Source organism: Peromyscus leucopus, chromosome X (assembly GCF_004664715.2).
Source record: "Peromyscus leucopus breed LL Stock chromosome X, UCI_PerLeu_2.1, whole genome shotgun sequence".
NCBI classification, from domain to species: domain Eukaryota; kingdom Metazoa; phylum Chordata; class Mammalia; order Rodentia; family Cricetidae; genus Peromyscus; species Peromyscus leucopus.
Genome location: NC_051083.1, coordinates 17,289,305 through 17,305,561, shown reverse-complemented (window position 1 = coordinate 17,305,561; position 16,257 = coordinate 17,289,305). Strand labels below are relative to the sequence as shown.

The following is a 16,257-nucleotide window of genomic DNA, read 5'->3' as shown; positions in this document are numbered from 1 at the left end:
GTATGAAATTCTTTTCCTTCTTGCATGATAAGAAAACATAGGTTTCGCCTTTTTGTGGAGTCCCAGAGGTCATGAATGCTCTGTTCATACATTGTTTTAAATGTATCATTGACTTGGAGTGAATGATCCAATTCCTTTACGCCAGAGGTTCTCACCCTTCCTAGCGCTGCGACCCTTTAATCCAGTTCCTCAGGTTGCGTTGACCCCAGCCATAAAATTATTTCATTTCTACTTCATAACTGTCATTTTGCCACTGTTGTGAATCATAATGTAAATACTTGTGTTTCCCTGTGGTCTTAGGCGACCTCTGTGAAAGGTCATTTGACCCCCAAAGGGGTTGTGACGCACAAGATGAAATTGAATGCTCTATTCTCTCTTCATACATGTCTATCTTCTGCATGATTCATCCTATTGGGGAGGGTTCTCACTGGAGATTTAATTTGATCTAGTGTGTTTTCCATTCCACCATTACTTTCATTTGAGTTTTCTTAGGTACGTCTCTTTATTAAATTCTGTCTTCATATCCTGTATTGACTGCCTTGTTTTATTCAGCTGTCTGTGTTCCCTTTGAAAGTAGTGGAGTCCTCTTTGAGATATTTTTTCGTATGTATGATTGTTATTTTGAATTCTGCACCTGGAATTTTGTCCAAGTCATTTCCACTAGGGGTCATTAGTATGGGGTGGTAATTTTTGGAGCAGATAAGCTGTCTGGGGTTTTCACGTTACTTGGATTTTTGCACTAGGATCAGCCTTTTTGGGGTTACATTGTGGGTTAGATTTGTTGTTGTTGTTGTTTTACTTCTGGTTGCCTCTCTTCTTCCAGTGGGTATGTTTGTAATGCTCAGGAGAAACGAGACTGTAGCCGTTGTACCGGTTAGACTAGTATTCCAGGCACCAGGCTCTAGCCCCAGGCTGAGGGTTGACTACTGTCTGAAGCAGCAGTCACTGTCCAGTAGATAAAGCACTCTGTAACAGAGTAGACAGTGACTAAAAACAGACACTTACTAAGTACTGATTACTTTAGGGCCTAAAGGAACCCCAATGCTACTGTGTATGCCGATATGTGAGTGTGAGCAGAGTGGAGAAGGAAAGGAGGAGACAATCACACTGAGTCAGTCTAGTGATGCGTGTTTGGTTGTTACACTGGAAGGAGAGGAAGGAAGGGGGTGTTCATAGGAGTGGGAATACTTGAGGCAAAGAAAAAAGACGGGACTATGTGGCAGTTTTGATTAATGGTAGCCTACAAAGAGGAGGTAAAGACGGGTACACCAATGCCATAAACCATGTCAGCCTCTGGGCTTTAGGAGATATAATACTAAGGAGTGGATATGGGGAATGAGGAAGAAAGAAAGGAAAGAGAGAGAGAAAAAGATAGTGCAAAGCAGCAAAAGGCATGAACAGTAGGGGACAGTGTTGGCCTGCTACAATGCCCTGCTTTACATTGTAAATAAGAAAGAGCTGTAGCGAGGAGAGGTGGATGGAGGTTCTCTTTGTCAGGCCACTCCTTTTTCTCCCTAGTCCTGGTCCTGGTCAGAGGCTGTGCTGATTTTTACCAGTCCAATTCTTCCCTTCTGGGCTCCCAGATCCTCTTGTATAGAGAGTTTTCTTGCCTCTGTTCTGTGGGCTGTGGGTAGCTGAGGCAAACTCCATCTAGCCACACTCGCTGCATCCACACGTCCAAAGTCGGAAGCAGCTGGTGGTTGTGTGGAGCCTACAGCACTGTTTAGAGCTTTGCTTAGCTCCCTCATCTTCACCTTTTCCCGCTGGGGCACTGATGGGGGCCCTGGCAGCAGTCACTGGGAAGCCCTTTTGTGACATGCCTACCAAGACCACTTTTGTGGCTATCTTGTTAGGTTTCTTTTAGACTATTTTACATGGAGTAAAATGTCCACATGGGGGTGGTGGCTGCATTGGTTGTTATCGCAGGAACAAGCCCAGGTCACTAGTGGAAATATTCTGTGGGTCCAATGGTATCTGAGGTTTGTTGGGGTGTTGATCAAGTAGACTCTAGGACTGGAGAAGAGGCTGACTGATAGATAACATATTTAGATTCCTTTGAATTCCTTAACTGTGATAAGCCTCACATGCTCCGGCATGGCTTCTCATCCATCAGCTTACCCAGAAGCCCTGCTTACTGATTTCATTTCCAGCATGATTTCAGTTTGCCTTGTCTTCAGTAATTTTATGTTTTTATTGAATTCTATTTCCATATCTTGTATTGACTTCTTTATTTATCTCTCTTGTTCTCTTAGAGAATATCCTTGTTTTCTTTGAGTTGTTTGGACATACTTATAATTATTCTTTCAAATTCTTTCTCTGGAAATTCTCCTAAGTCATTTTCATTCGGGTCCATTAGTGTGGGATCAGTCATTTTTTGTGGAGATGTGTTTTCTTGGACTATCATGTTATGTTTTGTTTCTGCACTAAAACTTGAGCATCTGAAGTTAGTCCATTGAGTTAGAAGTTTGGGCTGGGGGCTGATACTCCAGAGAGTGCTTATATTTCAGGCCCAGGAGCTAGGGGATCCACAGGAGTGTGGCCAGGGCTCTCTGGGGACTCAGGAACTAATGGATGATAGAAGTTTGTTCTGGGGGCTCAGGGTCCTGTTAGACCAGAGGTTAGGGGAATGATGGAACTTTGAGCCAAATGCTCAGAGCCCAGGGACTGATGCCTTACATGTCAGTTCCTGGGAAGGCAGAAGGTTGGACCTGATGTCTACTGTCTTATAACCCAACCAACACACTCCCCTCCAAAATATTTGGTCATTTGTTCTTCTCAGCACTCTTGGGAGCAAAGATTCTTTGCCTATCCACTACACTCTCATCTGAGAAGCACCAATCACAAAAAGACATTTCCTTGTGTCATTACATTTATATTTTATCAGGTAGCCTTTGAACTAGAGCTGATTGGCCCAATGTGAAAATGTTAACCAAATAAATTCTCTTTTTTTTTCTGGTAATTTATAACTATCACTAAGAAATGCTGTAGACCTGTCTCAAGTACATCACTTGGGAATTGGGGTAAAACTGGGCTCAAGTAGGATAGGAGCACATTTCATCATACGTACAGGAATATAAAACAAAGAAAGAAGGATGGGAAGGTGGAGACAGGACAGAGAAGGCAGGATATATTGAGACAGGAGGAGGAGGAAGATAGATATTGATGCTGTTGTAAAAGATGAGGGCTCTGGGTCTCATGGTCTCTATCACATATGCCGTCTACCTCATTTTTGCAGATTCCTGTGCTTAGCAGTGAACGACTTTGTGGCTGATATTGTAAAGGCCTGGAGCCAAATAAAACAGAAGAATACAGCAGTGGAGTCTGTGATTTTGAAAGTAAGCTCCCTTTCCTAGTGTCTTCTCTCTCTCTGTGAGCCAGGACTCGCCTTTCCAGTAAAACAATGGGGGATCATAAAGGAATGGCAAACTTGAGGAGCTGGCAAACCTTCTTGAAGAGAAAAGCCCAATCTCATCACCCTCATCTTTGCCAAATGAAGAATGGTACTTTGTATGCATATACTCATGCCACACACCTAGGTAAAAGCCAGAAATCTGCCCATGAATAAACACAAGTATACAGTAAGCATCAGTGAATGGAGTTAATACACCAAAGCCTGCATGTGAATATCTGCATGTAAGTGGAGATGTGACTCAGATAGCAGAATGCTTGTTAGGCATGCGTAAGGTCACAGATTCTAGCCCCAGCACTACAAACACATGCATATGATAGAAATATGCCAGGGTTGGGATATGGCCCAACAGTTAAAGTACTTCCTGTGCAAATGTGAATACTGGGTTTTGGGTCCCCAGAAACTCACATAAGGGTGAGCATTGTAATTCCAACTCTAGGAAGTGGAGACAGGGACCCCAATAACCATCTGGCTAGAGACTATGCATATCAAGAAGTTGTGGGTTTGATTCAGAAACCTTGCACAATGAATAGGGTGGAAGAGTGATTGAGGATAATCCTGACACTAACCTCAGGTCTCCACCCATCACACACACACACACACACACACACACACACACACACACACACACACACACACACTCGTGTACCCAAATATGTGCAAAAACATGCATATACGTGAACACACACACATTAAAAAATAGGAAAAAGAAATAGACACACACTCACCTCCTATAACAGTACCTAACAGGTGGCACACACTTTGTGTCAGAGCTTGTTCTAAGTGCTTTAATGTAATGTATCAATTCTCACAGCTGTCCTAAGGTATAGAGGGACAAGGATGTTAAGTAACTTGTCTCATACCACAAACAACTAAAGCAATGTTGTCAACCTGTGGGTCACCACCCCTTGGGGGGTTAAACAACCCGTTTGCAGGGGTCACATATCAGATATTTGAATTACAGTTCATAACAGTAACAAAACTACAGTTATGATGTAGCAACAAAAATAATTTTATGGTTGGGGGTCACCACAACATGAGGAGCTGTATTAAAGGGTCTCAGCATTAGGAAGGTCAAGAACCACCTTACTAAGTAAAGTTTAAATCATGAAGCAGATGTATATCCTTGAAATACCAATGTGTGAAGACAGACACCAACCCCATGCAGAGGCACACCAGGAACATGCTTATGAATGTACTAGCATGAAAATGTTTCTATTTCTCCATTTTATCCATGTTCCACACAAATTTAAGGGCCAGCTTGACATGGGGAAGGCTATGTGAAACATGCATATTTCCCTGAAGCTACTTAGAAACAAAGACTTTATGTTTAATCCCCTAATAGCCTTTGGGTGTCAGCACATCACCTCACATATGAATTTCTATATCCAGTGTTTCTGGCATATTACTATCCCATACCATCACTACTTCTCATTCTGTTCTTCATGACAATATGAGTTTCCTTCTTCCCTCTATAGAGTGACTTGATGTATGATAAACTCAGTGTCATTATTGATATCCTGACTGAGGATGCAGATGTTATCTCTGCTGAGGAAAATGATGCCCGTGCCAAAGCTGATGGAAAACCCTTCGCCTCAGAAATAGACCACACCACAAGATCCAAAATGGAGTTGGTCACAAGGGCTCAGAACCTCCAGCAATCCTTGAAACTCGTCATATTCCAGGTTGAACAAGGTACGGTGCTTAGAGTTATTGTGACTAGGATGGGAAAAAAAAGTAAGGCTTCCTCTGATGAATGGTTTAATGACATCCTTTAGTCTGGATTTGCTATCTGGCCTCACTGACAACACTTGGCTGGATGCTATGTTCAGGTTGCCTTCCAAATCAGTCCTCTGACTGCTGATTTGAAAAGCCCCAGTAGAGATAAGCTGTCCTTTTGACGTCTCCTTTCCTGGCCACACAGTTCCTATACTTACCTATTTTGGGAACTGACACTCATCCTAAACAACTACATGTGACTTAAGTAACACCGCAGGAGCTCTGTCAGCCTTACTTCTTGTCATGGAAATGTTTCTATCTTCTGTCATTTCAACAACCAAGGCTAATCAGCAGCCTGTGGCCATTTGGAAAGAAAATGGTGTTCATCTTTGCATGCCTCACACATGAGTAGTCAGGCATAGGGATTCTGAGAATATATACTAACAAAATGGAGATAGAAAGGAAAAGTGATTTCCTCCCAGGTATTCATATCACCCCTCCCAAGCATCTAGTCACAGCTGTGTGTGCTGTGTGGGTGACAGAAAAAGAGTAACAAAGAAGCCGGGCGGTGGTGGCGCACGCCTTTAATCCCAGCACTTGGGAGGCAGAGGCAGGCGGATCTCTGTGAGTTCGAGGCCAGCCTGGTCTCCAAAGCGAGTTCCAGTAAAGGCACAAAGCTACACAGAGAAACCCTGTCTCGAAAAACCAAAAAAAAAAAAAAAAAAAAAAAAAACCAAAAAAAAAAAAAAAAGAGTAACAAAGAAAACAGAATGTTCATGCATGGATCTAAAAAGACTTGGAAATGACACTAGAAAGAGTGTGGGAGCAGAAGAGGCATCATGAGGGAAAACAGGAGAAGAGTCTTACTGGCTACCTACATATAAATGCTCAGAAACTGTTTGCTAAATGTGACCAATCTTCCACCCTTCTCTACTTCCTTTATTCCTTCCCTTCTTCCCTCCCTCCCTCTCTTCCTCCACTTTTTCTCTATAGTTCTGGATGAAGAAAGCAGACAGTCCTTATCAGTTAAGAACTTCACATCATCCCTCTTCCTGGGAGAAGATGACTCAGAGGACTTTAATCAGATGAGCCCAAGACACCGTAAGCATCTTTGTTCTCCCATTCTGGTCTCCATCACTGCCACCTAGTTTCCAGGGACTATGTATGTCGTCATGCATCTGCCTGTAGCCATGACCGCACTCTATCCTGGGAAGTCCTCACTCTTCCAGAAGCTCCACACTATGTCACCCCAGTGTCCACAGCAAAGATTATGTTAGAGACTCAGAAAATAGCACTCTGGTGAGAGTCATTGTCTTCGCTGCAGGTCAGCAAGCACCTCAGCGTTCCCCTCTCCTCAGTGAGCATTCCGATCTGTCTAAAAGGATCTAAGGGGGCCGCTGTGGTATGAGAACCCTGACATTTATTCAGACAAAAGCCTTTGAGCTTGACCCTAACCACTGGAAGGGGGGCTAATTACAAGTGGGGAGAAAGGCTTTTTGTTTGCATCTGTCTCCAAGGTAATGTTTTTCCTGTTTAGGTTTTCATTGTGGCCCCTTGTCTTCTATATCGTCTCTCAAAAGTGAAGACCTCCATTACCTTGACTTAGAACACTTATATTCTACACCTGAAATGATGTAAGTATGCAACCATATGACCTTTTAATGTCTTTTCTGTCTCTCTGGTTGGTAGCACGGTCTAGAAAATCCAGAGTCAAAATCTGATTCTACTTAACTAATTGTGTGACCTACCCAGTTACTTAACCGATGTAAGCCCTAATTTTTTCCAAATGGAATGAAGCTAATGACTGGACTTTGCACATAAGCTTGTTCTATTTGTTGAGTTTAGATGTGAAAAGTACTTGCACTGAGCTGGGTACTTGATACTTGTAGTTAAGTGTCATGTGCATTAGCAGTTACTATCATTATAAACACATAATAAACACTGGTTATTATTTCAGAGGACCTATTTTCTCAATGGTGCTTTTAACTGTAAATGGTTAAAGATACCCAAAAAACAAATGGTCATGTAAGGGACTGGATAGGAACTCCAAGGACACTTATTCTGCTAGTCCTGCTTCTCTAGCATATCCCAGCAGCCAAACTCTACCACACTAAGTTATTTTGAGTTAGTTAGAGAAACTCCAGTTTCTCACTGTGGTCAAGGGAGGTGAAACTCTTGTAAGTTTAGTAATTAATTTAAATCTCCCTATGCTTAAACAACTGAACTATATATACCCTTTCCAGTTTCTCAGAAGAAGGACACACCCAGCAAATGTTTCTTTAAGAAAACAATTCTACTCAGGCTTCTGACAGCCTCCCAAATCCTGCACTTCACCATTCATGTTTGAGGTCTCATGGGTCTGCCTTCTGAGCTGTGATAAGCAGCTGCACAGGCAAATGTTAAACACCAACTGTGCAAAAGGATTGCCTGGTTTATTCCTGGTGTCAACCCTCCCACTGGGGCCTATTCCAAGCAACTGAGATGTCTTTAAATGCCAAGTTGGGAATGAGTATGCACAGTTGACATGAGTTGGTGTGAACTGGTTCTAGAATACTCCAGTGTTGATGTTGATACCCTAGATGAATACAGGCAACTAAAAACTGTTTGTTTGCTGTTGTTGTTGTACCCTCTTTTACGAGACTTTCCTCTCAACTGTGGAAATGCGTACACCTTTGTTTTCTGGTGTGAAAGTGCCACAAAGGAGTCAGTTATCGCTGAGATTAGTAATGTAGATGTAATAGTCAAAATACATTTGCAACCAAGATACTCAAAAATTAGATATGGGAATAGCCTATGGCTATTTCACTCAATGTGGAAAAACAGGACTCATATCTAATGCCTACAAATATAACTAAGATTGCAAATTTTGCTTCTTTAATATGAGCCATAATTCCTCTAAAGCTTCCAGACTGACTAGACATTCTCTCTTAGAACTAACACGTTAGTCTTGGGCATGAAAGACATCTCTCTATACCTTTAGGAGCCATATGGCTTGTACCCAGGGGAAGAGGCCTTCCCTTGATGATTTTTTATCATGCAGATGAAGTCTGATGCTTTAGTGTTTACCTTCTTCCCTGTCTAATTCCAGACGCTTCAAAGAGAAGTGTGTCATGAACAACTACTTTGGAATTGGACTAGATGCAAAAATTTCTCTGGAGTTCAATACCAGAAGAGAAGAACACCCAGGACAATACAAGTAAGGGGAAGAGGCTCAGCTCTCTGTACAAATACACACAACGATGATACACATATGTATTCCTACATCAGACAAGCAATGGAAAGACCGAGGTCCTTGGGAAATAAAATGCATTGGTCTCAGGACTAGCCTAGTGAGGAAAGCATATCCTGAAAGTTGGGCTGCTCTATGATAATTACTCTGCCATCATACATGGGTACTCCCATTCCATAGCCCACCCATGTGGATTTCTGTATAAAGAGCTACCTCTGTTACTGCTGTTGAGAACAGATTGCATTGAAACTTTGTTGTTTCTAAGAGATTAACTGGGTCCTTAGTAGGGGCTCCAAATCTGTTTTTGCTTGACAGAGCTACAAAGTATCCAAGATGCTTCTATTGTTTCTTGGTGTTCCAGATTGGGTCCTCTGGACCTATTGATTAGTATTGGCCTACCTGGCACCTTCTGGTAGTTTTATCCTACAGATATACCTTAAGACAACTTCAGAGTTCTTATAAATTAAAAGTATAAGTAAAAAGGACCACCCTAAGCCTACCTGGGACTGACCTGGGTCCTCTGCATATATGGGACAGTTGTGTAGCTTGGTCTTCTTGTGGGACTCCTAACAGTGGGCGCAGGGGCTGTCTCTCTGGCTCTTTTGCTGGCTTTTGGGACCCCACTCCTCATCCTGGGTTGCCTTGCCCAGCCTTAATACATGGAGAGGTGCCTAGTCTGATTGATATACCATGGCTGGCTGATCTCCATGGGACACCTGCCAGTTTCTGAATAGAAACAGAAGAGGAGTGGATGAGGGGCCAGTGGATAAGGGAAGTGGGGCATTGGGAAGAGAGGAGGGAGGGCAGACTGGTTGGGATAAAATTAATGAATGAATATTTTCCAAAAGGATCATCCCACCCCTGTCACTGCCACTAGAGTCTGTTTCTCAGAAAAGTCCTGGGATGAGGAGGAAGCATGGTACCAGATAGGTGCTTTACAAAGTCTCTCTCAGTTGATTAGTGTCCTTTCATTTTCTTAGGGGTATCCTTTTAAGTTCAACAATTTTGAATTTACAGGGCCTAGTAATTTTTTTTTCTTTGTGTACCATGTCTCTGGTATCATACTAATCTAACTCAAGCTCTGAAAATATTGTTTTCTTCTAAAATTTTATTGTTTTGGCTCTTACATTTAAGCCTGTGATGTACTTTGAATTATTATTGTTTTGGGTGTGTGTGTATGGGGTGAGCTAATGCTCTAAACTCGTCTTTCTGCAACTTTAGTCTGTGTTCTATTGCTGTGAAAAGAGACCATGAGCAAGGCAATTCTTACAACAGAAAGCATCTAACTGGGGACTTGTTTACAGTTTCAGAATTTTAGTCCACTGTCATCATGGCAGGGAGCATGACAGCATGCATGGTGCTAGAGCAGTAGCTGAGAGCTATATCCTGATCCACAGGCCAAGAGAAAGTAGAAACACTGGGCCAGGTGTGGGCTTTGGAAAACCTCAAAGCTCACCCCCAGGGACACACTTCCTCCAACAAGGCCACACCTCCTAATCTTTCTAAACCTATCAAAGAGTTCCATCCGCTGATCACTAAACATTCAAATATATGAGCCTATGGGTGGCATTCTTACTCAAGCCCCTGTAGATACATTTATCTCCGCACCATATCTTTTCAAAAAGTTAACATTTTCCCAATTAATTGTGTTAGCATTTTCATCAAAAGTCAATTGACTATAAATGTAATGGTTTGTTTCTAGACTCTTCTGTCTCACAGATCTTTTTGTCTATCCTGTGCAAGTACCACACTACTTTAGAAATTGTAGCTTGGTAGTAACTTTAGAGATAAGTAGATAAAAGTCTCCCAACCTTGTGCTTATTTTAATTAATTTATTTACAGAATTGTTTTGCTTTTTTCTAGGTGTATTTGCTTTTCTATATAATTAAGCTTCTGTTTTTGTAAATGATAAAACTAAAGTGCCCAGAAAGTTTTTGGTTTCAAACAGAGTACAAATTTTGTGCTAGCTTTCTTATATTTCAAAACATTCCCTGTGAAAGCTTATTTCTGTGACTTTAAAAGTTCATAAATGATATTCAACCCTTTTAGGGAGTATCAGCTCTTTGTTTTTATAGTCAACAAGATCCTATTATTCTTAAGTCCACCCAGTATCTCCTGTTATTCTTGCCTGTCCCATATTTTCTCCATCCCAGACACACAAAGACTAACATGTAAACATGTTCATATTTATGGGATAAAGTGAACTATTTCAATACTTTTATACAATGTGTGTTGTTCAAAACAGCATCATTAATATTTCTCTCCCCTTACTAGTTAATGTTGTGATCTGTACAGATTTTCTTTTCTTGTTATTGGTAAAATATGTATTAAGCTTTTCTGACTTGTTATACATACAATTTAGGTGAGCAATATCCTCTTGTCTATGGCATTTATCACTACATCAAAAATTCACTCCTCACATTTGCACCAATAACTAAAAAACAATTTAATTTTCAAGTTCTGGTGAGAAATGAGAAATCTAGTTCCTTCCCATCTCAACAGAATTTTTTTTAATTTTTGATAATTTGCTTAGTTATTTACTCATATAGAAAAAAATTGAAAACGAATCACAATTCTTTTACATCTCATAAAAATTCTTTTGAAAAGTGTTTCTGTAAATTACCATATAGCCTAGAAATCTGGTAATTCTTGTCATATTAAAATGCCATTTTTCTTTCTTTGATTTGAATGAATTATTACCCATAAATCTATTTTTCATCCAGGGTGCAGTCACAAACTAATTAAATAAAATAGATATTGATATATCATTGAAAATAAAAATAGTTATATATATTTATTTGTTTATTTTCAGTTGTTTGTTTTTGTTTTTCGAGACAGGGTTTCTCTGTGTAACATACCTAGTTATCCTGGAACACTCTTTGTAGACCAGGCTGGCCTCGAACTCACAGAGATCCACCTGCCTCTGCCTCCTGGGTACTGGGATTAAAGGCACGTGTCACCACACCTGACTAATTTTTAATAATTCACTGAATCCAAATAGTGTTGCCTATACATACATTGGAATATGGGCAACCTACCAGAAAGGATAAGAAAAATCTAAGTGTATCCCAGAAGAATTGGTTGGGTGGGTGAATAAGGGATGAATACAATTGAAATACATTGTATGCATGTATAATTTCTCAAAGAATAAATTTAAAGTATAATAGTGAAAACAAATTTAAAGTACAATATTAAAAACAAAAAAAAAGCACTTGAAAAATAAGATGTTTCCCACTTCCCTGTATATCATTCACCTTCTGACTGTCTTTTTCTCCTCCTCTCTCTGCAGTAGCCGCCTTAAGAACAAAATATGGTATGGCCTTCTGGGAAGCAAGCAGCTACTGCGGAGCTCTTACAGGAAGCTGGATGAGCGCATACACCTGGAGGTGAGTAGAAAGGGCCATGTTTCCTGGGCACAGAAAAGGGAAACCTCAGAAATCGCCTTTCCACTGTATCTTTGGTTCTTTTCAAATGAAACTCTGGGATCCTCCCTCACAGTCATGGGGACAAGGCCCAAGGTTTTCTTTCTGTTTCCTAGATAAGAAAATGATATGAAATGGTATGAAAGAAAGACCAAGCCCCTCCCCATCTATGTGAAGGATCTTTGTGCTGGTATGTGAAAAGTCAGGCAGTAAGAGCTCCTCTTTTCTTTCAGTGCGATGGAAAAGCCATTTCCTTGCCAAACCTTCAAGGCATTGTAGTGCTCAACATTACCAGCTATGCCGGAGGTGTCAACTTCTGGGGACGCAACAGGGCAACTGCAGTGAGTATGGAGCGAGGAATGGGGTGGGCAAGAGGCCTGACTCTCCCAAAGGAGTGCAGAAATGACTGCTGGGCTGACCGGAAGGGAAAGCAGACATTGGGGAAGATGAGACAGGCTTGGAGTCCTTATTGGCAGTATCTGTAGGTTTAGCTTTTTAAAACAGTTGTCATTCCAGGGCACAGGAATCAAGTAAGAACCTCAGAACTATGTCATGTGACCCCTGGGTTTTGACTTTCCTGTTACTAAGGCCTGAAAGACACTCAGAAGATGATTACCTAGGAGGCCATGTTCTTCATCCCAAGATAGTATGTCAGTAAAGACATCTGGAAAACCAGCCATGAGTTCTTTGCTATGAGTTCATCTAAGAAGTCCATGAAACTAATAGAATTGGCCTTGGGAATTCACGATGCTGCACTGGACAGGGAAGAAATTGGCTGATTTGTGATCTCCAAAGGAGCTCAAATGGATTACAAGCACAAGTCCCTTTTCTAAGCCTGGCTTCCTTACCTGACTTTTCCCCTTTAGTATAGTTTTCTCATTTCTTCATAGACTAGGAAAAAATGTTACCAGTAGTCCTCAAAGCACATTTATTTATTAAGGACAAAGTATGGATTCTTGTGAGAATTATGACATGGTTCCTATTCCCTAGGAATATGACGCACCTGCAATGGATGATGGGAAGCTAGAGGTAGTGGCAATTTTTGGTTCTATACAGATGGCCATGTCTCGTCTCGTCAACCTGCAGCATCATCGAATTGCCCAGGTAAGCAAGGGTTGGGTTAAAGATGGGATAAAATTTCTAGCTTCAACCCAAGGTTGTGAGGTAATCCTAGCAATTACCTGATTGTAAAAGTTCCTGGGTAGTGGAAGTAGGCAATCTGTTAGGCAGTAGGGTGGTGACTGATGTTGAAGATAGAAGTGTCAGGGACCAAAAACCAAAAAAAAAAAAAAAACTTATAGGTAATACATGATTGTACTTGGGATGATCTGATTCATATCTGCTGCCAGTGTCTCTTCAAATATACATTCACACTGTGACCCAATACCAGAGTAGCCTACCGTATTTTCTTCATTTTTCCTTTTTTTCCTGTCTCCTTTTGTGATAGTGCCATGAGGTGATGATAACGATTGATGGTGAAGAAGGTATCCCTGTGCAGGTGGATGGGGAAGCATGGATTCAGAGACCAGGCCTTATCAAGATTAAATACAAGAATACTGCCCAGGTGTTGATGAGAGATCAGGTAAGAGAAAAGTTCTCCTTGAGCTCCTACATTGCCTCATTCATAGCTATCACATTTCTTTTTTCTTTCTTTTTTTTTTAATGTTTGCACATTTTTAATGATCAGTATTTTTTATATACAGTTGACTTAAAACAGTATTTCTTAGTACTTGAAACTTATATAAGCATGCAAATATTTTCAACAGATAGCTTTAATAGTATATATCTTTTATTATTTTATTTTAAAATATAATTTAATTCTACATATCAGCCATGGATTCCCTTGTTCTCCCCCTCCCGATCCCCTACCCTTCCCCCCAGCAGACCCCCCCCATTCCCATCTCCTCCAGGGCAAAGATTCCCCCGAGGATTGAGATCAACCTGGTAGACTCAGTCCAGGCAGGTCCAGTCCCCTCATCCCAGACTGAGCCAAGCATCCCTGCATAAGCCCCAGGTTTCAAACAGCCAACTCATGCATTGAGCACAGGACCCGGTCCCACTGCCTGGATGCCTCCCAAACAGATCAACATTTCTAGTCAAGAAGAATTCCCCAAAGAGGGCTCTGCATGCCTCTTATATCAGGCACCTTGAATGATGGTTAGAAGTGCATACTCCTAGATCCTACACCAAATTCACTGAACTGAATGGAAAGTGATGGCTCCTTAGAGCTTGCATTTGTAAACAAGCTCCTCAAGACATTTTTATATGTAAAAAAACAGTTGTAATACAGTGTCTAAAAGACACTGTCTCTCTTTCAACAAGGTTGTCCTCTACACTACACTGCATAGAAAACTAAGGACCCTTAGTGGTGGAGAAATAAACTCTTTCAATAACAGTTCTTGCATTGAATATGTTCTCTTTGGACTCCGTAAGATTCCTTAATATATTACAGATGTCATTTACAGATGTCACCCATTTCTGCTAAATAAAAAGCAACAATTATTATTGATCATTTGTTCAGGACTTGGAGGCTATCTTTTGAAGTGTGAATATAAAAATATCAATAGAGAGGGAAGGAATGCCCACACCTAATAAAATGCCAACATTGTGCTGGGCACATTGCATATATTGCCTGAAATAGGTCCTCCCAAGAACCCTATAAGGAAGATAAACTTATTTCCATGTTGAGAGCTTAAATAACTTATTAATAGTCACACAACTAGTAGATGAAAAAAAGCAGTATTGAAAAATAAATTTTGTGTGTCTGAATCTAAATCCCATTACAACATAATATATACATTTGGAAAGAATAGAGAACAAAAGGCATGCCTCTGTCTTATCCATCACCATGTCCTCATACCTGAGCTTCTAGAAGACAGATTTTTCCTCATTCAAGACTGGTGTCCCACAAGCCAATGCACTAACAATAAAAACTAAACTATCTTATACAGAAGATACATTGACTAAAAAGACAGGACGGTGTATAAATAGGTACATAAAAGGAATGGATAGGAAAGTCTTCACTCCCCTTTACCACCTATACCCCATATTACCTACAAATGCCATACTCATAGAAAAATCTGTCACATGTCCTCATAGCTACAACGATTATTACAATTTGCCACTATATTCATTTCTAGGAGTTTGAGAACTCAATGAAAACATGGGAAAGTAAGCATACCGAAATCCAAGCGGCCCTACCACCCCAGCTGGATTACCAGGAATCTCAAGATAGCCTCTCTGATAGGGAGTATGCCCAGATGCAGCACTTGGCTCGGCTTGCAGAAGACCTCATTAGCAGGTAAGAGGACTGACCTTAAAACGGGGCCGGGAAACCCAAAAATGGATAGGGAGAGACAGTCAGTTGATATCTGTTGATGACTGGGGATCTTAGCCTCAGAAAGGAATCTGACTAAGTGCTTACAATTAGGGCCCTGACAGTCCATGCAGGAAGTGTTCTTTGTGACTGACAATAGGCCAGTTTTCACACTCCCCATTAGAGCCTGAGGTGAATTTTTATTTCCCTCTGCTTTCCAAGACCCAGTAGGAATAAGAATGTTTTTTTCTGGGCCAGCACAATGGTTTAAGAAGTGAAGGTGCTTGTCATCAAGGCTGGCCATCTAAGTTTGATCTTTAGGGTCCCATGTGGTAGAAGGATAGAACCAACTTTTGCAGCTTGTCCTCTGATCTGCATGTATACACACATACACATATACACACGTATGTGCAAATACAAACAAATAAAGAAAGAAATGAAGAAATAATTTATCCTTGCCCTTAACTGTTAGAAAGACCTTGAAGTTTCAGCAAGAGCCAGTTATCTCCTCAATTTTAGTTTCTCACCCTATTCAATCTCCCAGTATCTAAATCCAAAGTAAACAAACATGAACAAAGGTGAATGCTTAAAGAAGACTATTCTAGCATTTTCTTCATTGGATACCTAGTGAAGAACAGAAATAGCAAGAGGGAATAAAGAGTTAAATTCAGGACCTAGGGTTTTTGTTTTGATTCTTATCCCAATCTACCAGCTCCTCACACCATAGATCCATAGCAACAAACTCATCGGGTTTTGCTTTATTACAGACTTAATGACCTGAGCAAGGTCCACCAGCATGTGTCTGTCCTCATGGATTCTGTGAATGCCAGTGCTAACATACTGAATGAGGTGTTCTATAGCCAAGACAGTGGCAATGAGGCGGGTGCAGCTTCCTGTATTCCCATTGAGGTAAGGGGAGAAAGAAAATTAGCAAATGAAATAAAGGAGCCAAACTTTAAAGGGAAAGGGAAACAAAAATGAAATGGGGAACATCTGCAAGTGATAGGGTAGAAAAGTGATGGGTAGAGTAGACAGGAGGTGGGGCCATGGATTCCTAGGTAAAGTGCCTGCTGTGCAAGCCTGAGTAACTGAACTTACACATAACCCAAGCACTCACCTTGTCAGGCATGGCAGCATGCTTTGTAATCCCAATACTTGAAGG

General features: G+C 41.0%; 1 protein-coding gene across 1 annotated transcript in view; it reads left to right on the top strand.

The window, feature by feature from the left end:
• The window catches only part of Dgkk (diacylglycerol kinase kappa), a 124,730-nt gene that overhangs the window by 98,964 nt on the left and 9,509 nt on the right, over positions 1–16,257 (top strand). Inside the window, exons 14-24 of the mRNA XM_028894036.2 lie at positions 3,236–3,335; positions 4,888–5,104; positions 6,122–6,229; positions 6,666–6,762; positions 8,217–8,324; positions 11,647–11,743; positions 12,013–12,120; positions 12,770–12,883; positions 13,227–13,361; positions 14,920–15,080; positions 15,863–16,004. Coding sequence (XP_028749869.1) covers positions 3,236–3,335; positions 4,888–5,104; positions 6,122–6,229; positions 6,666–6,762; positions 8,217–8,324; positions 11,647–11,743; positions 12,013–12,120; positions 12,770–12,883; positions 13,227–13,361; positions 14,920–15,080; positions 15,863–16,004 — 1,387 coding nt within the window. The remainder of the gene's footprint in view (positions 1–3,235; positions 3,336–4,887; positions 5,105–6,121; positions 6,230–6,665; positions 6,763–8,216; positions 8,325–11,646; positions 11,744–12,012; positions 12,121–12,769; positions 12,884–13,226; positions 13,362–14,919; positions 15,081–15,862; positions 16,005–16,257) is intronic.